Source organism: Cladophialophora immunda, assembly GCF_000835495.1.
Source record: "Cladophialophora immunda strain CBS 83496 unplaced genomic scaffold supercont1.2, whole genome shotgun sequence".
In the NCBI taxonomy this organism is placed as follows: domain Eukaryota; kingdom Fungi; phylum Ascomycota; class Eurotiomycetes; order Chaetothyriales; family Herpotrichiellaceae; genus Cladophialophora; species Cladophialophora immunda.
The window spans coordinates 6,977,361-6,997,111 of NW_015622542.1; the positions used below are offsets into that span (position 1 = coordinate 6,977,361).

Sequence of the window (19,751 nt, forward strand, 5' to 3'; positions counted from 1 at the left end):
GGGCGCCGCCTCATGGCAAGCAACCCATTTCTACCCATGAGGTAGTATCCTATAGACGGAGCTTTCATCCATTTCATGCCGCAAAACCACGGGAATGCAACGATCCAGTTGCGATGAATCTTCCCATTCAGTGCCCTGCTTCCGAACTCAGCCGAATCCACTGGATGTGAGCCGCAAGAGTATTTTACGGAGATTGATTTTGCTCAACTCCCACCGGCATATCCATGCCTCAGCTTCGCCATCCGCGGTTCGATTAAAGGATGCCATTGAGCGAAGAACGTTATTGCTGTGTGACCACAGAGTCAGCGAATGCCGTCATAAGAAGAGATTTTCAGTAGATTGAAGAACTGCCTGGTGCGCTCATCTTCATCACGCAATATAGTGACAACGGCGAGGTTCAGGCATTGGTATCGGTGGTGGACAAGCAACCATGAGAGTGGCGAGCAGGAAAAGCGCGATGAAGAACAGGGCACATACCCCACATGATATAACAACTTGCAAAGCTTAGAATGAGGGTGCTTCTCCATATGCTAGAGTAACGAAAGTCAGTATTAGCCGACCAAACAATTTGAAAGTCGCTGCCAGGATGTTGAGTATCTTGATTGTTGCTATTGCTCCATAACGTCCGTCGTCGACTTGACAAGGAGAAGAGCGAATCGACCGATGTAAAGAAATAAAGTTGAAACATACGTTTGATTTTCACCCTTCGGGCTCAAGAACCACGCAGCGACACTGAGGACGACAATGACGATCAGACCGATCAGAATAGACCACCTGCCATAAGAGTCGATACGTTAGCTCAAATCTGACTTTATTACCAGAGCTGAGGGGCAGTGCAACTGTCGAGGCTGTGGGAGCAGGACAAAATTGAGACATAAGGTGAAATAAGAGCATAGAGCAGAAGGTTTTGAGAAAGACGACTTTCGGCCATCGATCATGACGTCCGGGACTGTAGGCAGGTGGAGGGTCATCTTGCTCCTGGGAAGCGCCGAGGGCTTGATCCGTCGCTCTCTGAAACGTAGAAGCAAAAGACCACTCCAAGACTCGATCTTCTCAGAGCCGACATCCTCCTCTTGTCCCGAGATCCAGCTCTCATGTCCTCGTGTGTAGTGACTATTGTCCCTAGTGGCTGTGTCGCTGAGCGAGATGTGTGGAAGGTTCGAGTTTGCGAAGGCGACATCTTGAGCTCACACACTCTGTGCATGTATGATGTGAACGTACCCATTTGCCATCTTGTATAGGTCCTTCTTTTCTTGGTTCAAAGACTCGAGTGATAGGCGTAGTTATTGGAAGCTGCGATCCTACCGGGGTCGTTGGAGACGACCGCGACAATTGCCCAAGGTTGGCGAGGGGCTTTGCCGGAGAGGATACTGAACAGGTGATCGGTCACTTGGAGAGACGGGCAATTCTGTGTCGGAAGGCGATCGCTGGATACTCGCGATTGCAGGAGCAGGACCAAGGTCGCAAGTCGAACAAGGATAAAGCTTCGACGTGAGGAAACGGAGGTTGAAGCCAAAGCGGGCAATCTTCGGCAAGCGCATTCAACGTGTTGCAGGTCAGGGAACCGACAGAATCGGCTCTGACATCAACATCTACGCGTACAACAACAGCAACAAATGACATTTGGTATGCGGATCTAAGTTTGATGACAATTTCTCCGTCCCATCCATCCCATTGCTGAGAAGACAGTAGTAGCCGAAACAAAACACAAAGTACACGGGCCGAAGCCTCTGGTAGCCAAAATCAAGCACCCTCTCTGCTCTTGCGATAGTTGCTCTCCTGCTCGACCTGGAGTTGATCGATCTCTGGGGCCAATTCGGACAGAATTTCGTATGCTTTCTTATGGTACTCGAGTTGCGCAGCAATCAAATCCGCAAGGTTACGGAGGGGTTCGGGCGTGTCCAGAACCTGTTCAGGTCAGTTCCATCGTAGTGTCAGCTCGTCGTCTGGCATAGACTCACATTCTTCATTACGCCTTGGGCTTCCTCCACCTGCGAGACAAAATCGTCTTCCTTGGCCTCAATCTCAGCACGAGCATCCTCGCTCAGGGCGGTCTCATCATCCGGGTTCATGCCACGACCCTGAATTTGACTCTTCTTGGCCGCCTTGGTGCTGTCCAACAGCAAGCGGCTGTTTTCCACGGCCTTTCTCGCCTTGGTTGCGAACTGAATGTTTGTGTTCAGTGTGGTACTCCACCCTGCAAGAAATCGCGACTGAATGGCCTGGTCCTGCGCCAATCGGGCTTCGCCCACTTTCTCTTCCGCAAGCGCATATTTCTCCAAAGCATTTGCCAGTGGATCTTCGCCAGTCCCCGAAGTGTTAGATTGTTTGATAAGCTGGGAACTCGCCAGCGAGGCGCGCGCAATGGCATGATTGAAAGTCTTGGGTTGAGGCTTTGCCGAGGGAGGAGCAGTAAAGGCGGTTGCGGCTTCGGAGGCGTTATGAGCTTTGGAGAGAAGTGTGACTTTCTCCGAAATGCTGCGACCGAGATCGCCAAAGGATTCCCGGATGTTGGGTGGGTAGTCGTAGGCTTCATTCTGGTATTGCTTGCTAGACGACTGTCAACACGGATCACAGCATTGGATTTTGGAAGTCGTACGTTACATCAAGCAGCTTCTGATGAACTTGCTTCAATGCATCGACTCGTTTCTCAAGCTCGGTGTAGTCTGCAGGCAGTTGGGTCTGAAATCTCCTCGGTCAGTGGACTGCGCCCAGGTATCGATCGAGTGTTGTCTGATAAGACAGACCTTGTCTTCGGCATTTCCGAACTGCTCCTTGAGGTACTGTTGGCTCCGTTGCCAGGACGGAGTAACTGTCGAATTGAATGCCGAACTGACAGCAAGAAACAGGTCAGTGGGATTGATGATGAGTGGTTTGGTCGGGGTTCAATCGACAGGGGCCGCACCTGATGTTCTTCCCAAACGCAGAAAACTTGTCCATGGTTGCAGTAGCTTGCTTAAGACCACAAAGAGAACAATGGTGGCGAACCTCAAGATGAATATGTGGTACAGGAAATCAAGGACAATGGACTGAGGACTGGGCAAGCGATTTGTTTGTTGGATTAGGAAGAGGGATGGATGAGATGCAGTCTGACATCGGTCAAACGGGCGCCGGAGGCGTGGGGAAACGCTGTTCACATGTGCACCTCACTACTACGGCAACCCATAAGCTCGCCTGGTCCCCTTTACAGGGATATCACTATAGTGCTCAAGACCGTCCGGCCCCCAGAAGCATTCAACATGGGGATTTTATTTCTCATGAAAGATTGAAGGTAAATCATCACCCGACTCGTATCTATCCAAATTCCAGAAGTTGAATTCACCATCCACAGCCTAGCAAGTCCACATACGAAATTCGTCAAACATGCTTAATCGTGCGAACTGTCTTCTCAAAATCGTCGGAGTCCATTCCGTATGTCTTGTCCAAGTTTAGCAGACTATCTTCGAAACTTTGTCGCAGGTAGATCAATCTCAGCCGAGCAGAAAGATTGGCGCAGATTGGCAATTGATATCTCATCCGCGCCTGAAGTCCCCCTGGAAGCCCCTGGCCCAGCACCTATTGTGTGTGCTTCCTGGAAGATCACTCAGGTCAGAGTGGCCATCATGGCCTTGATGATTGCCGGGCTGGGGGCAGCCGAGCGTGAGCGACCTGTCCAACGCCGGTCAATCAAGGAAACTTGTTCATTTGACGATTAACGACATCCTACCTCTCCGATCCTTCTTGACTTCGAGAACCTCGTCGCCCCTTCTCTCAATGATGACTTCTCCCCGAGGTGATGGAGATCTGTCACGCGTCCGCTCAATCTTGATGATCTCCCCACCTTCGCGCTCGTACCGTCTCTCGCGCCTCAATTCTCGCCTTTCAGCTTCCAATCTGCGGATTTCTTCCTTGATATCCCGCTCACTGCGGTGTGGCTTGCGATCGACCACCAGTGCGAGGGGGCCCACGTGAACCGAGTTTGAATCTTCGACTTCTTCTCGAGTGATTCTTCGCTCGATAATGGTTTCATCGCTGACAGACGATCCTCGGCGGTGCGTGGTGTGAGATCGGTGTGTTCGTGCTGGGGAGACTTCCTTGATCACTTCTTTCTTTTCCACAACGGTCTCCTTGAAGACTTCAGGAGAAGATCCACGGCGCGAGCGTCTTCGAGACCGAGATCGATGAGATTTTGGAGACGGAGATCGAACTGAGAGGCCATCCCAATCGCGCACAGAGCGGGGTGCTTCTGCAAGTGGCATAGTCTTGATCTCCTCTCTTTTCTCCGTCTTCTCAATTATGATTTCACCTCCATGCACGCTAGGCGCGCGAATGCTAGGGGCCACAGTCGGCGGAGCTTCGATGAGGCGAGTTGTTGTCACTGCAACTCTCAGATATCCGTTTCCCAAATGCCTGATGGAACAAGCTTACCTTCTCTCTCGCGATATTCCTTGCTCTTAGTGAAGATCTCATCGATGTTGTCTGGACCCAACGCCTTTTCAATGATGATGGTTCGCTCATCCTGCAATAGTCAGTTTCGGCAAGATTACTTGGACAGCTCAATATTCTCACCTCTTCATAGTACGGATAGCCCAAATCAAAAAGCACTTTAGTATGAACCAGTCTTTTTGGCATACGCGTCTTCCCTCGTCGTGGGTATGGCTTCTCCTCGATGATCTCTTCCCTGCGCTCTTCAATAATTTCTTCTTCCCTCACTGTACGGCGTTCAGGGGAAGGGCTGCTGTTCCTGCTTCTTCGCTTGACCCATTCGCGCTCACGGTACTCTCTGAAACCATCATCACCGTAGTAATCAGGGTCTTGTACACGGATATCCTCGTAAAACTTTTCGTCATATCGAGGATACCGTCTAGGCGAAGGCGGCCGGACGGGAATCAATTCACGGGGAGGAAGTCCCCGTGGAGGACGATGGCCGTCGTCGTAGTCGTCAAAGCGTCTGGCTGGCCGGCGGTCAAATGTGTCCAAACTGGACTGGCGGCGGATGATACCCGGTCGTGGGATGGGATCCGGTCTGGGTGGTCTCTCAGGGGCGTATGGGACTACCTGACCTCGTTGCGCTCGCGGATCGTAGTAGTCGGTTTCCTCAAAATATTTGCGTTCGCTAGCACCGCGAGGGCCATATCGGTCTTCTTCATAGTATCTCTGGTCCTCGTAGACGGGAGCACGGCGGGGTGGGTAATCGGCGTATGGAGGGCGTTGGTCAATGACCGGTGGAGCCGGGGCACGCACTTCTCGTTCACGAACAAAGCGCTCGGTATCCCATCTCTGAGGAGCAGGATCGCGATAAGGGAGATTTCCTTCGGAATAGCGAGGATCGCCGCGATACCTTGACATGTTTGCTAAATGGGCCTGGCCGAACGGCAGGGAGGTGGGCGGTAATCCTGGACGGTCGGTGACCTAGGGGAATGAGATTAACGGGCGAGACGGTAAGAGACCGTCTACTCCTCCCTTGGCGAGATGGTTGAGCAAGTGAAAGAGGATTTCCTGTCGAAAGGCGGGCGACGATCAATATGAAGAGTCTTACAGAGGAGTCGCAGCAAGATTGTGACGATCACGCTACTCAGTGAGTGTTGGGGGGGGGTGGAATTAGAGTGGCAGTGAGTTGGGCTGCTGATGACGTCGCTGCAGTGTCCCTCGTTGATTGGGCACTGCTTCACAATACTGCTAGCAATAGGCGAGGAAACGCCCCCAGCCTCCTTTGCCCTCCTTCGCCCAAGGCCCAATTCCCATGGATCCATCAGGTTTTGGGCAGCATTTTCAGACTCATCTTAGCTGCTTGGTACTTTGTGGAAGGGGCACGCTAGCTTAGACGGTCCCTGAGCTCGATGGCTACATCTGAAGCTTTAGGCACGCCGCGGTTTAAGTACAGTGTACTCTGTACCGAGTACGAGATCAGACATCACCACTCAGCCATTGAGGGCACCGTTTCAAACTGCGCTGATAGGCGCTCCCTAGCAATCTGTGGACACTGGGTTTGAACGTACGTACCCGTGGATATGTGAAGACGCCGAATTCCTCTGGACCTCTGACCTCGTGTGGTATCTCACATCCGAATAATGCCTCGATCACAATGTCTAGAAATTCCTCCGGGGCGCCAGCCTGGTCTCTTGGTTTCCCGCAATGCAAAAGGTGAGCCGTCCCTGTCGTCCCATACAAATACCCCCACGACCATCTGTGACCCCGGCGGCATCGCCCACCCTTCGAACGCCTGGGCGTTTTCATGAATCGTAATTACATACTCATCTCAGAGTAAACATGCTCAGTTCTCCTTTCCATTGGTGCCAGTCGCAGCGGTAGCGCTTGCGCCTCCTGTCAGCTTGGCAGCTTGGACTGCACTCATCTTGTGCGCCCAGCCTGGCGCAGGTTGTGGCCGTCGTACGGTTCTAATTTCGTCGGTTGAGATTCCCGGCACACGAATGTTGTATTGGCGCTCGAGAACGATCTGAATGTCGCGCAATTCTAGGCTTGACGAACCACGGAGCTTGGCAAGCTTGCACGCAGATGACACCAGCTCATCGACGAAGTCATCGGCAATAGCGAGGAATATCTGATGAGAGTTAGCACACAGTATCGGCATCAGAATCACCAACTTACTTCTTCGGCTTCGGGGTCGAGCTGCTCGTCCGGGCCTGGGCCGCATACCTCGCGCACCAGCTCATTCAATTTCTTCTTAGATAGAATTCTCCCGTCCTCGCTCGACTCCAGCACATATCCAGGCAACGCAGTGATGGCAGGCTGCGCAAGCTGACCGGGCAGCCCGACCCCTGCGCCGCCGGTCAAGGTTGGTCGGGACGGAGGCATCGCCACAGGCTTAGGCTCGGGGACTTGTAAATTCTTGGTAATGTTAGGAGTTGCTGTCTTGATGCCATTGATACTTGTGTTGAGCGGGTGCGGATGGATGCCCGCGGACGTGGCGTGTTGTTGCAAAGGAGGCATGGCTTGTCCTTGATGGGACGGTGGACGAGCTCCTGCAGAGCTATCTCCCTGACCAGGTTGGGGAAACTGCGCCTGGGTCGCTGTAACGGGAGTGTGAGACGTGCCTACGCCAGTGTTGGGACCGACTTGAGGTGCAGGTGCCGTCGGACTGCCTGCTTGAGCTTGTGAGGCGCTTGCTTGGTTACGTGCGGCAGAAACAGCACTACTGATGGAATGGGCAGTAGGGCCTTGAACACCAGGCTGCATAAGGGGTGCGGCAGTAGTGTCTGCTCCTTCACTAACGGGCACAGCTTGTTTTGAAAACTGGTGTTGAGGTTGCGCGGCTCGAAATTGTTCCTGCTGCTCGTTGAATTTCTTCATAAACGAGGTACTTTCATTGACCGCCCGATCGCACTGCGCAATCTTATTGTTGTAAACCTCGTTTTCTGCTGCAGTCAACGGATTCCCTGTCGCTTGTCGCTGCTGAGCCTGACGCTGAAACTCGGCCTTCTTTTGCTTGGCGACTTGAAGTCTCTGCAGGGCTTGCCCCAACCTGGCCTTTGCCTCGCGCAACCACACTTCAGCAGGCTCGGTGCCCTTTGTCATTGCCGGAGGGTAGTAGAAGTGTTGCTCGTTCACCTTTCGTTGGATCTCGGGCAAGAGCTGACTGAACTGTACAGCGCTACCTCCGCTCTGGCCTGGTCCCGCGCCAGCTTGTGGCTGAGCAGGTTGACCTGTGACTCTAGGCGCCTGTCCCTGTGGTTGCGGTTGTGGTTGCGTCTGCGCCTGTGCCGAGACCTGCTGTTGTGCTGCGTGTTGTTGAGCCATCTGTTTTCGTTGCTGCCATTGCTTCATCCCCGCCATGAGTTGGCTCGAAGTCTTGACCAGGTTCGTATATGCTTCGGTATATTTGGGATCCGTTTGGGGTGTGGTGTTCAGAATCTCCCAAAACCTCCTCACGCCCTGTTCAAACTGTTGTTTCTGGGTTGGGTTGAGCTGAGGCAGTCTCTGTACTTGCTCCGGCCGGATCAAGGACGCTTGCTGTTGCGGCGCAGGCTGCGCCGGTCGGTTTTGCGCCGTGCCATCCATGGCGAACAAATATGATCGGGAGAGGGGAATAGAATAAGCGACCGGGAGGAAACGTCCAGTCCAGATGACGAGTGCTGACTCGATTCAGTCTGCGGCGAGGAGAATGGCGGAATGGAGAGTCTCTAAGGGAAGTAATGTCATTTCATTTGCATTTCGAAATGGTCCATGCCGCTCAATATTCAGCAAAGAGATAGGTAATATAAGCTGAAATATCGAGAGATCCTAACAACAAGAGGGAGAGACACAGTCAGATCCCGTGGATCTGAAAAAGCAGCACAGCGGTGGTATAGCGAAGAGTTGGAAGGGCCCCTCTTGCTTCAAACCGAGCATTCGACTTGGCACCGGCTAGCCTCGTCTTCCCAGCCTCGCAGGCTTATGCCCTCCAACCGATTCCACACCGGGCAAGTCGACGACTTCTACCATCACGCATGGCGCATGACGCATGACGGAAGTATTTTTGTCGGATTAGATGAATACCCCTTACTCTCGTGGCTGATATCTGCACGTTTCGCTATGTGGGAGAAACAGCGTCCTGCGGTGGCCGCAACGAGTGTCCAGGTGCAGTCGGTCTTTCGTACTTCTATGCACCATGCAAGTATCCTGGCTATCAATAAATTCAGATGAAGAGTCTCCCGTCAACCGGCCACTTTTAGCGAGTGGTTACAAATACGTTCGTCTCCATGAGCATTGCCCAAATCGTTAATTTTTGCTCATGACAATGCATTTTTCCGTCCCATCTACCATGCCCTCGGAGGCCTGTGCAGCGAGTAAGGTATTGCTTCATCTCCACGAGACACTCAACTTCCCCGACCCTTGGGTTAATAATGCACAGAATCTACCCTTCATGTCCCATGTATTCATGAAATCATACACATAGTCTTGACCTCCTCAACAACCGCCTTCACCATCCTCAACCCATACATACCCGCTACCCGTTCCATTACCTTTAGCCTTCCCCTGATGTCTCTCACATCCACGGTGGCGATCCACTCTCCGCCGCATGAACAATGATCTGCAAATGCACTGTCGTCACCCTGTAAACCACCACACTTTTTGCATTTAATATCCTGTGCCTGCCATGTCAGCAGCATTGACTGAACCCTCGCAATGAGTTTCTCTTCGAGGATGATTTTGTTGTACTCCGCCCCACAACTGTTGCAGGTCCATGGTTTGTTGCTCACTTCCACTCCACTTTCGTTTATGCCAGGTAGCACATCCTCGTCACGGCATAGATCCAGATCCCTAGTCATGGTACACGTGTCGCAGACGAGATTCTCGAAGCGCAAACTCGCGCTCGGGTTTTCGAATCGGGCCTCCTTCCCAAACTCGCGGACGTCGAAGAGGGCCAGGAGCTCTTTGCGGAGAAGTCGTGCTTCAAGTTGAAGAGGTTTCGACAAAGAGAGTATCTGCATAAGCGATTTCACCAGTTCCAGGACTGGGTCACGTGGATGGCGCGAATCACTCGATTCCAGAGTCCCTCCTGGCAAAGATGGAAATGTCCAGTCGCTGGCCAGTTCGGGATGTAATAATTCCTCCCGCTGACGCCGAATCAAACTAGTGATTTGCTTCTTTAGGGGCTTGGAAAACTGGTCTTGCAGGACATTTGTAATCTCGGTGCTGGTTGGATCTTCCGTCAAACTGATGAATGGAGAGGGCAATTGGGTAGGTCGAATGGTGGACGGTGTGCTCTCAAATGACTTTTGCGGCCTTTTCAGGTTTTGCATGAACTCGATGAAGATGATCACCCAGTCGTCGAAAATAGGTTGCAAGGGCAGTGGCAGGAACTGTGAAAGTTGCCAGTGCACAACGATCTCGAGACTGGAGTGAGTAGTATTCTCTGTAACCGTAGGGGTGCCTTTACCGCCGTAGTTGTATGCATCGTACCAAAGCAGGATGTCCCAGTAGTCTTTGACCTCGAGCCCAAGGAATTGGAACAGCGGCTTTTGTTGGATCGATTTGAGAATGTACTGGGAATACGCATATGCGTTTTCGACGTCTTGCTTTGAAGTTTGTAGAAGTAACCGTGTCGGGCTCGCAAAAACAACCTGAGAACCCACCCGGCGGAAGTCAGTGATGAGTTGCTGCAGCGCTTTCTTTGACATCATCTGCACATAGTAATGCAGGTGCCGATCGTAAAGACAGGAAGCAGGAGCTTCAACCCATCGGACTAAATGTTGAACCATTACGTCTGCGAGTCGATGACCGCGACAAGCTTCTGCCCACCATGACTTAACCATCTCTCGGAGTACTTCGAGCGCTGCCTGTGCAAACCCTCCATTCGACTTCATCATGTTGGAGTTGAGCGGATTGTCTTCGTCTACCGTCGGGTTAAAGGCAACAGACTCGGTAGAACCCTCGCGGTCGTTGATTATGGACGAGGTCAGTATAGTGTTGATTGCAAGGTTCTGTACTGATACATCGACACAGACCGAAGTGTAGGCTCCTGGATTGTTGATCGAGGGCATCTCCACTATTTCGTTGAGCGGGCCCAGAATATCATCGCGCTCGTGTCCGCCATGGTCTGGGCGAGCTTGATCAGACCACCACAGAACGATGTTGCTTCTCTTCAACCTCCGCGCATAGGCCAGATCGATGAGGAACCGAGGGTCGTCCCTTTCGAGGTTGCATAGAGGTACATCACCGTACCGAGCAAGCTCAATCAGATGCACCAGCCATCCAGAAACGTTGAAGTAGTGAGAGATCAGCTGCTTGATGGCGTGGCCTCGCCAAGCCAAGGAGGGGAGATCTATGTCAGATTGCTCTGCTGGCAGAAATATGACAGGATAGTCCCTGATGGATCGAACATCATGAACGAAGCTCTTGTGCGCAGTTGTCTGAAGGAGGATGATTGTCGGCTTCGTCTCATCCGATCGCCACTTCTTCAGTATATCTGCTAGTTCAAGGTGTGCCTTTCTTTTTGTCGTCACTTGCGAGATCTTGAAATTTATGCTGGGTTGATAGTCGAAGATGGCCTGCACCATAGCCTCATCTTGGACTTTCTGACGATATTGTTCGGTATAGATCTTGTCAGCATTCGGCATCTGGCTGTCGCGGCTGCGACTCATGACGATGATATGCGCCTCTGATTTGGTGGTGGAGAAGAGAGCGAATACGTTCCTGTCACCAGCAGCAACGTGATACAAGTAGATATACCCCAAGGAGGCGGGCTCATCTAGGTATGTCGACTGGGCATCACTCCTGACTAGTGATGCTAGATCAAACCCCTGTTCAAGGCCTTTCCCAAGAACACCTTTCTGTCTCTCATCGAAAGAGCACATGTTCCCCAATTTCAGCAGGGCGCGCATAAACAGGGGCAGTTGACGCTCATAGACGCCTTCAACACTCGGATGATTGCACAACAACGATACTGATTCTGCTTCTCGCAAATATGTCTCCTCAGGCATCGTTAATTGGAACAGATGCACTGATGGATGGCCATTCGGTAGCACATGACTGACCTTTTCGACATCGCAACCAGGTATATCCACGTTTGGAAGCTCTTCCCCTTTGAGATTGAGATACAGCGTGCGCGGGACTTTGATGTGCAACGTGTGGATCTTCTTCCCGATAATGACAAACGCAGCCACTTCGCCGGGCAAATCCCCTTGACACAATTGTAGAACATGCCAGGTATTAGTGTACATCGATTCGGCTTGGTTGCGGAAGAAGCTGCTGATGGAGTCTGTAGCAACATTTTGTCTCTCTCCGAACAGTTGACGTCGTCGCGCCTTGGCCTGCTTTTGTGACTTCCACTTCCTCTTCTGAAACTGGAGCCAACCCTGATAGTCTTCATCGATCAATGGAGCATCCGAAGGGGAAGGCAGAAGTGGATCAGTAAGCCCGCAATTTGTTGATTCCCAGGCTTTTCGTTTTGTAGATTTGGTGACTTGTCCTTGCGGCTTAAATTGGGTGCTGAGGGCGTCTTCGATGTCTCCGCTAGCAGGAAGTCGATGATCCAAGAGATTAACCGAGCGCTCGGTAAGGGGCTTCTTCTCGAGGAGATCGGTCATCTTCTTCTGTTTAAATCTGTCGTCCTTTGCCGTAATTCGTTTTTGCAACCAGTCTGGATGGGCAACACGCGGTACGGGGTTTCTGATCTTCTGCAAAGCAGCAGGAATTGTGATGAGCTTCTGGACTACAGAGCCCAGGCGCTCAAGATAGTAGTCCCAGTCGATCACGGTTCTGGGATCCATATCGGCTGGATCCTCCTTGAGCCACTTTCGCAAGAAGAAGCGTTTAACGCCATCATCCGCCGAAAAGATCGCGACAGGAATGGCTCGATCCGTGACGGGTGTATTCCTGGGTCTTGCGGAAATGACATACTTGCAGTTCAGACCTTTGTCCTTGATCATCTGATCCCCCAGAAACTCTGCCAACCTCTTTGCTGTTGTGATCGATGTTGATTTCTGGCCGCCGTATTCCTCGAGCGTCTTGGTCATGCTTTTGTTTTCGCAAATCAAATCAATGAGCTCTTCGTCAGCAAGCGTGGAACCATGCGAATGCAGAACGTCAAGCCAGCGGTTTGCCACACGAGCCACTGCCGCGTATGTTTCCGCCAGAGTGCTTCCTTCCAGGAAAAACTTGAAAATCTGAGTCTGGAAAATTTTGATGAGCTTCAGCTCGCCTCTTCGTTTGACCTCAAACCCCTTCAGCTCGGCAAGACTCCCGTCGTGGTTGAACACTGCGTATCGTTTCTTCAAGTTCTTGTCTTCCTCCTTTGAGGTTGGGAGAATCATAGCCTTGTAAGGACCGTCGACCTCAAAGAAGATCGAATTGTCGCTATGCGTTTCATACTTGAACGTGGCCGAATCCACGAGACTCTGGTACTGGTGATTTGTAAAACGTGCGTGAACTAGATGGTTGAGCATCACGCAAGGATAAGAAATTGCCATTTTCTTGCCGTTTTTCAATGTGAAGATGACATTCTCGGGGAAAGTCGCTGGAAGCATACACCAAATTCCGTCGGTGTCTAGTTCCAACGGACGTCCAATTCGTTCCACAAGCTCACGCGCCATTTGAATGATATGCGCTCCGGTAAGACAAGTGACGCCTGCCATTTCCATGGAGTACCACCTGGATCCCTTGCGCATGACGTAGCCATAGAAAGAGTTGAGAATGACCTTGTGGGCTAGCTGCAAAGAGTCGTAGAGTACGATCATTTTCTTAGCCTCTTCAATTTCCTGACCAGGGGCACCGGAAGACTTCAGTGCTTCTGTCTTCCCCTTCCAGACCTTCTGCTTTCCCTTGAAGTCGTACCGCCTATCTCGAAAGTCGCGGACAGTATCGACGTAGAAGGGATTCTCCCTTTGGCAGATAATAGCCTCCCGTTCGATGGTCTTGGAATCATGGATCTTGTGGTAGATCTTCTTTGAATATTCTTGAAGTCTTTTTCGCACCGTTGCGGCTTGCTCGTCCAGGCTCAATTCCTGGAAAGCTCGTCTAGGTGCTTTGGGGCCTTTTCCGGGAAAGGTCTCATTCGCTACTGCGCGGCGTATCATGTTGTATTCGTCTCTCTTGGTAGGCAAGAACTCTCCTCTCCATGCCCACGGCAGTCGTCGATCACATGTCTTCCCAGGTCGATTGAAGTCGCAGGCAGCACAATCTGATTCGGCAATCATAGAATCAGGTTGAAGGCGATTCGTAGTCATAATGTTGGGATACATGGAAGCAACATCCAGGTGATATATCAGAGGCCGCTCGTTTCTGTTAGGCGTATTCTTCAGGTCTTCTAACTTTTCAACAATTTGTGCTCGGATTTCTTCATAATTCGTAACATCATCCAAGGATTTTTTCTCTTCAACGGTAATGCAAAACCTCAAGGCCGCATCAAGATCGTGTAAAAGCTCGTCAATCGCTGTCGTATCGATGGCAAAGTTGACCGGTATGTCCGCACGGAAAACACCGGCCTCAATACTCTCCACATGTCCGCCAACGTATGTTTCAGACTCGAGTAGATGACCCTCCCAGAAAGCTTCTCTCGGTTCTTTGTGTTTGTTCGGTAACACAATGTTCTTCTGGTATGCCTGGACCATCAACAACATCTCGCATAAAGTGCCCGTGCCTTTCCGTAGGGTGTCGTCTGGATTGAGCGGGATAATCGTGCAGAGTGAAAAAATGAAGGGATGAATGTACTTCATGTAGAGATAATATGTCGCCACAGCGTCAGAAACAGAGTATTCTGCAAGAATTTGAGGATGTTCACTTGCGTAGGGGGTCATCAGTTCGGGATCGAGCTCGTCGGGATCGTAGCCTAGCTTTGCAACTGTGACAGCTTTCAAACCCCGACTCCCTTGAGGCAGGTAACTGTCCCTGTTAACCCAAGCGAAGCAATCCATGTGGACGCAGTAGTTGCTCTGGTAGATGTCTTCGCTATTCCTGCGGAATCCGATTTCCGCGTACATGTCGATACCATTCACGCCTGCCCTTGCCTCGACAAACGGCCAGTCGAAGAAGTCTCCATTGTATGTCGCGATAACGGTAGGTCGAGCTGCCTTGATGTGGGAGAAAAACCTTTCAATGCAGGCACGCTCATTTGGCTCGTTGAATATCAAAAAGGGCCCTTCATATTCTGCCTTTGGGGTGTAGTCGAAATCGGCAATGTCCTCCGAGACAATTTCTCTGTTCGTGATGAGGAAGCCTTGCCCATCGATCATGTATGAAATCATCATGATCTGGTCAATGACTTGATCGGGAAATTTCAAAGGCAGCTTTGTCGTTTCAATATCAAATGCCAGGACGACAGGATCAGCGCGCTGTAAACGTTCCTCGAGGCATGCTAGGGAGACTGAGCCGTGTTTTGACTCGACATTGTACCATTTTCCAATTCGGATGTCCTTGTCGATGGTAACACGAACATGGTACGGAACATCATATTCTCGGATGTCCACAATGTAATCGCTGGCGTCTGCGATCCCATTCAGTCGAGTGCCGTTTGCCTGGTCTTCATCATACACATCGAAACCTGCTGCTGCGCTAGCAACCTCTGCATATGTATCCATCGCATTCACTTTCTCTTTATTTCTTTCCGCAATGGGTAAGAGCGTCTTTCGGACAGTGAGCAGGTCCGAGACGTTTGCAAATGTGAGTTGGAGGAATGTTCGTTTATATCCGAGGAGGTGATTCGGCATTTGTAGGTCTTCCTTGGTTATGCGATTTACTGATTTCACGAGTCCTTCAAATATCCTCTTGCACCATTCCTCGACCTCAGCTTCTCGCCCCCGTTTTACTGCCAGCAAGAAGTACGGGTCATAATCAACCGTCGCCTTAAAGTTTTCACCGTCCTCTCCGAGAAAGTAGAAATCAACTCCGGCGCGACCACCCGGTACTCTCGGGTCTTCAATCGACGTACTGTGCATGTTGTAGAGCCACCCCACTCTTCTCTTTCCAGAGTCATACCTGGGAAAGCCCATGGCATCGTCGATATTGTTTGCCAGCCGTGTGGCTTGGATTTTCTCATCCTGAGAGGTTCCCTCGGTGGCGCGCAGTGAGGAGGCGTCGATCGTCTTGGTTCGTCGTCCGCGTGAGGCATCCTTTCCCAGTCTCACGTTCGAACCGTATCGAGACGGTTTTCGGACAGGCATTGTTGCGAGAGGTAGGGAAATGATACAGGCGTGTCCTCGTCAACAGTGTTACTGGTAGTCTCCAGTCATGTTAGATGCTCCCAAATAGGGTCACTGGCGCTCAAGTACGGCGACTGAGGACTTGAGTGTAACTGAATCTGCGTGTCGAACTTTGGGTTGCGGGACGCGTCTCAATTACATGTTGGCGCGTTGCGGGTAGGGCGGATCGTTCGACCGCGAGACGTCAATTAATTTTCTCCACCTCCAACATCTTTCTCCGCAGTTTTTCTCTATCATCACGCATTCACTACACTGATCCATCACAATGGCGGATGATACGCGGCAGCCTGACACACCTCCTGCTGATGCACAACCCCAGTCTGATGGCCGTCCATTCACAAGACCCAAACCTAAGCATGACTTTCCGAAAACCCAGGCTGGAAAAATGTGGGAAATGTTGGGCAATCCTGCGGAGCCCGCAAATAGCTTGCCCGGAGGAACGTATAACTCAGCAGGTGGCAAACCTCCCGAGATAACCTGGAGAGATGCCTTCAACTTCTCATACGAAGGAAAGGGTCCCGCGTGGTATCAGGTACCATGCGCAAGAGATGCATTGCTTGTCGGTATAGCTTCTGGAGGCGCAGTGGGAGGTGTAAGATTTATACTGAGAGGTTATTGAGTTGCCCCCTGAAAACTTGAAGCCCCCTGGTCTGACTTGACGCTAGGACTCTCTTCCATGTTGGTCACTACCAACCTGGCAGTCGCTGGATTTGCTGTCTCGGCCTCCGGCATGTACTATTGGTGCGATCAAAGACGGCGAGAGGAAGCAAGAGGCATGGCGTTGGCTGTTCAGGGAATGAGGATGCTGCATGAGAAGAAAGCTCGGGAGAAGGCTGCCGAGGAAGCCGCGCGGGCAGCAGCGGCCGCAGATATTGAGGAGCAGGAACGGAAACGAAGGATGCATTGGTACAAATTCTGGTGAAGGTATTGTTTGTTTTGGGATCAACAGCTCGCGGCGAGCGGCGTTCACAGACAAGGGGAAAACGGAGCCTTGCCGGGCAGCCAACGTGTACAGTATGATCGCCAATGATGTTTGGTTCAGGGTTCGGAGTTTGGAGAGAACATCAATCCTCGCTTAGATTTGGCAGTCCTCAGCCGTCTTCGAAATGAACCCGCGCTGCCTTGCGAGGCGAGGACTCGACGGATAACGCACCATCGTCTTGGTCAAACCCGCGCTTTCTCCTCTCACTCCTCTGCTGTCTTGCTTCTCGAGCTTCGCGATTCTTGTAGTCGGACAGTTGTTGTTTCCGCCGTTGCGATCTTGACCAAGCAACTGCTGCTGAAGGTTTGAACCCGATCCCATTAATGCCATATCCGTCGTCGCTTGGGTCGCTAGGATCATGCCCGGTGATTTCGGAGTCTTGCCAAAACTCATGGGATACCTCACTTGCCAACGGAGGAGATTTGGGGCCGGAAGACTCCCCTGGCGGCTTCGTCACTGTGGTCCCAGGTTGCGAAGAAACGCCCGTCAAACTCTCCGACATTTCCTCGCTCTTCGGTGTCGAAAAGTTCCTGTCTCGTTCAAGTTCTCCAGCTGATGATATTGCGGGAACCATCACCTGGTCGTTCTGCTCCCTGCTGGCGTCGTGGTCTCCCTGATCGTGACCGCCGTGAATTTCAAGGTCATCGAACTTTCGCGCAACTTTGCTTCTAGGACTACCTTCATCATATTCTTCCAAGTCGCTCTCACTCAATAGCCGAAGTCCAGGCGCGTCTGTGTCCAGTGGGTGAGGGTAGCCTCGCTTTCTCTTTGGTGAAGCTGAGGTCATTTTGAGCGGACTTTGGAGGATGGTAGCGATAGAGAGCTTATTCCGAACCAAAGACCACCACAAGTCTATCCTGCAGTCCAGCGAGGGAGATGTGCGAGTCTCAGCGACCCAGTTATCAGGACTTTGTGCAGCGACATAGATCTGATCAAACTTTGGAGTCAAGGAAGAGTCAAGTACATGTGTGAGATGTAACAGTGATACGTTGTCCTTGGCCAATAAATATTCCGCGAATTAAAATTCTGACGGTGACCATCTCCTCATCTCTCAGCTAAGTTACGTCGACGCCGGAAAGGCTGATAAAAGGTACCAATGCCTTCAAAATTGCCGTCAGTGATCATGAACAGGGACTGCACTGCGCAGAGGAGTTCGAAAGCGACAGCCATTGCTGGTGAGCTAAGAATGGATCCAAATACAGGCATGATAGCGAGAAGGAACCTGGAGAGGCTCCCACACGCTGCCAGCTTGATACCTATTGGCCAACGTATCCTTAGCCATCAAATGATCAGTACATGGCCTCGCCAGGCTCAATTTCCCCTAGCAAGCATAATAATAACCAGGGCCGCCAACGCCTTGCATGAAAAGAATCATGTTCGAACTCTCCACTATTCCTTGGATTTTGATTTCTTCTTCTTTTTGCCGCCTCCCTCACCGTCCAACTCGGTTGCTTTTCGCTTCTTTTCCTTCTTATCCTTCTTGCCCGTGTCTTCTGGATTTGCGGATTTGTCTTTGCTATCCTTCTTCTCCTTCTTCCTGTCCTTCTTTGCGCTATCCGACTTCCGCACTGCCGTTGACTCCTCATCAAAGGCGTCTCCATCGGTGGCAGTTTTAGTGGGATTGTCGACTTCCATTTCTGCAAGAACTTTTTCCATGGCATCTTTCTGCACCCGAAGTTAGCGTGCGGTCCTTATCACGATATCGCCTCAACATACCATAGCTGCCTCATTCTTGGTGGGCTGCGCCCCCGATGAATAAAATTCTAGTCGTTCTTCCACTTGCTTCTTGAGTGCTTGTCCAAAGATTGTAGATGGAGTCTCCGAGAAATTGTCGATCCTAGAGGCGATCGAGCATTTATTTGCGAGAAACCGTGATATTCTCCCTTTGTTTTTCTGCCCAGCTCTTCCAATAAACGAGGAATGATATAACAAACCATACTTGGGCGTGTTTCCTTTGGTCTTCAATGCCCTGAACAGAGCCTTCTCCGCTCCCAGAATCTGAACAGTAGAAGCGGGATATTTTGACAAGTTGGTCAGACTGCCCGCATGAGAAATCAAGCGCGCTCCCACAATTTCGCCAATCAGGGCAGCCAGATTCGGGGCAACCACGCCCATCTTAGAGACAAGGTAGCTGTGCAGCGTCTTCCGGTAGTTGGCAAGGCTGACCACTCGTTCCGCGAACAACGTCACATTCTCCATGTCCGAAGCCGAAATTTCTTGACCCATGCTTGTTTTAGCTGCATCGATAATGCTCTTCGAGATTTCCTCATCGTCGTCCACCACGGCGGCAAGGTCATGAAGGCTTCCATCAGATAAGGTCTTCTTATCCTTGACAAATAGTGCTACCATGGCATACTTGTGGTTGTCTGAGACGATCTTGATGAGTTCTGGGAAGTGCCAGGAATACCATTCGCGGACGCGCATAGAGAAGGTGTTGATAGCTTTATCCAGCTGGTCAAGTATTGCGATGGCTTGGATAATATGATTGTCATTTTTTTGCACGGAGAACTTGACTTTGGCGCGGGAGTACGCATGACCCAGACCAAGCTGTGCGGTGTTTGTATCTCCTTCCCGGAGTTGTTTGAGCAGTTTCTCGGAATGTAGCCTGATTCCCCGAAGCATGTCCTGAACAACCTCGCTTGTGTCTCCAGTCTCGCACTCAATGTTTGAGAAGGCTGTCTTGATGCTTGCAGCAAGAATCTTGTCGGAAACGCCCAAGGTTACTTTGTTCTTCTTCCCGGCTTTCGGCAGGTTCAGTTCGAGGAAAGACTTGAGAAAGTCAGATGCGATGCCTTCGGAAATATCGTTTAACTCTGAAAGTGCCTGCTTCCCGCTCCTGAGGCACGATTAGCTATACTGCATTTGAGTGGTAGTGGGAGCCGTACTCGAATGGTAAGAAGCTGACGAGATCGACCATTTTGCCAAATCGTGCGAGATCTTGGACGCTATCTTGAACCTCTTTCAGACGATTGCCGACTGTGTCAGCCTGGTGGACCACTTTGAAGATAGAATAGCCCATGGGGCCTTCGTGTAGGAGAAAATCGGCCATGGCGCAATCTTCTGGAGGAGGGGACGCAATGAAATTGAAGTTTGTTCACTGCAAAGGAAATGTTCTCGACTCTCAATGCTCCTATAAGATGCAGCCTGCACAA

General features: G+C 51.2%; 7 protein-coding genes across 8 annotated transcripts; 1 reads left to right on the forward strand and 6 right to left on the reverse strand.

Moving 5' to 3' along the window:
* Positions 1 to 1,583: 1,583 nt before the first annotated feature.
* Positions 1,584 to 3,113, reverse strand: PV07_04598 (uncharacterized protein). The gene is made up of 5 exons (XM_016391419.1): positions 2,906 to 3,113; positions 2,748 to 2,832; positions 2,600 to 2,682; positions 1,962 to 2,550; positions 1,584 to 1,908 (listed from the first exon to the last, which is right to left on the reverse strand). The coding sequence occupies exons 1-5, from the start codon at positions 2,938 to 2,940 to the stop codon at positions 1,744 to 1,746; spliced, it is 957 nt and encodes a 318-aa protein (XP_016253321.1). The 5' UTR covers positions 2,941 to 3,113; the 3' UTR covers positions 1,584 to 1,743.
* Positions 3,114 to 3,189: 76 nt separating this feature from the next.
* PV07_04599 lies at positions 3,190 to 5,548 on the reverse strand. Of its 2 annotated transcripts, XM_016391420.1 has the most exons (4): positions 4,549 to 5,548; positions 4,408 to 4,498; positions 3,707 to 4,357; positions 3,190 to 3,648 (listed from the first exon to the last, which is right to left on the reverse strand). In XM_016391420.1, the coding sequence occupies exons 1-4, from the start codon at positions 5,326 to 5,328 to the stop codon at positions 3,584 to 3,586; spliced, it is 1,587 nt and encodes a 528-aa protein (XP_016253322.1). In that variant the 5' UTR covers positions 5,329 to 5,548; the 3' UTR covers positions 3,190 to 3,583. The 2 variants fall into 2 exon arrangements, with proteins under 2 accessions (XP_016253322.1, XP_016253323.1); XM_016391421.1 differs by having other exon boundaries at positions 3,190 to 4,357.
* Positions 5,549 to 5,695: 147 nt separating this feature from the next.
* Positions 5,696 to 8,283, reverse strand: PV07_04600 (uncharacterized protein). Its single transcript, XM_016391422.1, has 2 exons — positions 6,589 to 8,283; positions 5,696 to 6,541 (listed from the first exon to the last, which is right to left on the reverse strand). The coding sequence occupies exons 1-2, from the start codon at positions 7,996 to 7,998 to the stop codon at positions 6,254 to 6,256; spliced, it is 1,698 nt and encodes a 565-aa protein (XP_016253324.1). The 5' UTR covers positions 7,999 to 8,283; the 3' UTR covers positions 5,696 to 6,253.
* A 351-nt stretch (positions 8,284 to 8,634) lies between these two features.
* Positions 8,635 to 15,753, reverse strand: PV07_04601 (uncharacterized protein). The gene has a single exon (XM_016391423.1). It carries the CDS (start codon positions 15,576 to 15,578, stop codon positions 8,856 to 8,858), a length of 6,723 nt encoding a protein of 2,240 aa, XP_016253325.1. The 5' UTR covers positions 15,579 to 15,753; the 3' UTR covers positions 8,635 to 8,855.
* A 110-nt stretch (positions 15,754 to 15,863) lies between these two features.
* PV07_04602 (uncharacterized protein) lies at positions 15,864 to 16,913 on the forward strand. The gene is made up of 2 exons (XM_016391424.1): positions 15,864 to 16,228; positions 16,283 to 16,913. The coding sequence occupies exons 1-2, from the start codon at positions 15,883 to 15,885 to the stop codon at positions 16,537 to 16,539; spliced, it is 603 nt and encodes a 200-aa protein (XP_016253326.1). The 5' UTR covers positions 15,864 to 15,882; the 3' UTR covers positions 16,540 to 16,913.
* On the reverse strand, positions 16,709 to 17,386 carry PV07_04603 (uncharacterized protein; the record flags this gene model as incomplete). The annotated part of the gene is made up of 1 exon (XM_016391425.1): positions 16,709 to 17,386. The coding sequence occupies one exon, from the start codon at positions 17,384 to 17,386 to the stop codon at positions 16,709 to 16,711; it is 678 nt and encodes a 225-aa protein (XP_016253327.1).
* A 602-nt stretch (positions 17,387 to 17,988) lies between these two features.
* PV07_04604 (uncharacterized protein) lies at positions 17,989 to 19,648 on the reverse strand (the record flags this gene model as incomplete). Its single annotated transcript, XM_016391426.1, has 3 exons — positions 17,989 to 18,264; positions 18,316 to 19,435; positions 19,485 to 19,648. 3 exons carry the CDS (start codon positions 19,646 to 19,648, stop codon positions 17,989 to 17,991), a joined length of 1,560 nt encoding a protein of 519 aa, XP_016253328.1.
* Between the last annotated feature and the right edge of the window lie 103 nt (positions 19,649 to 19,751).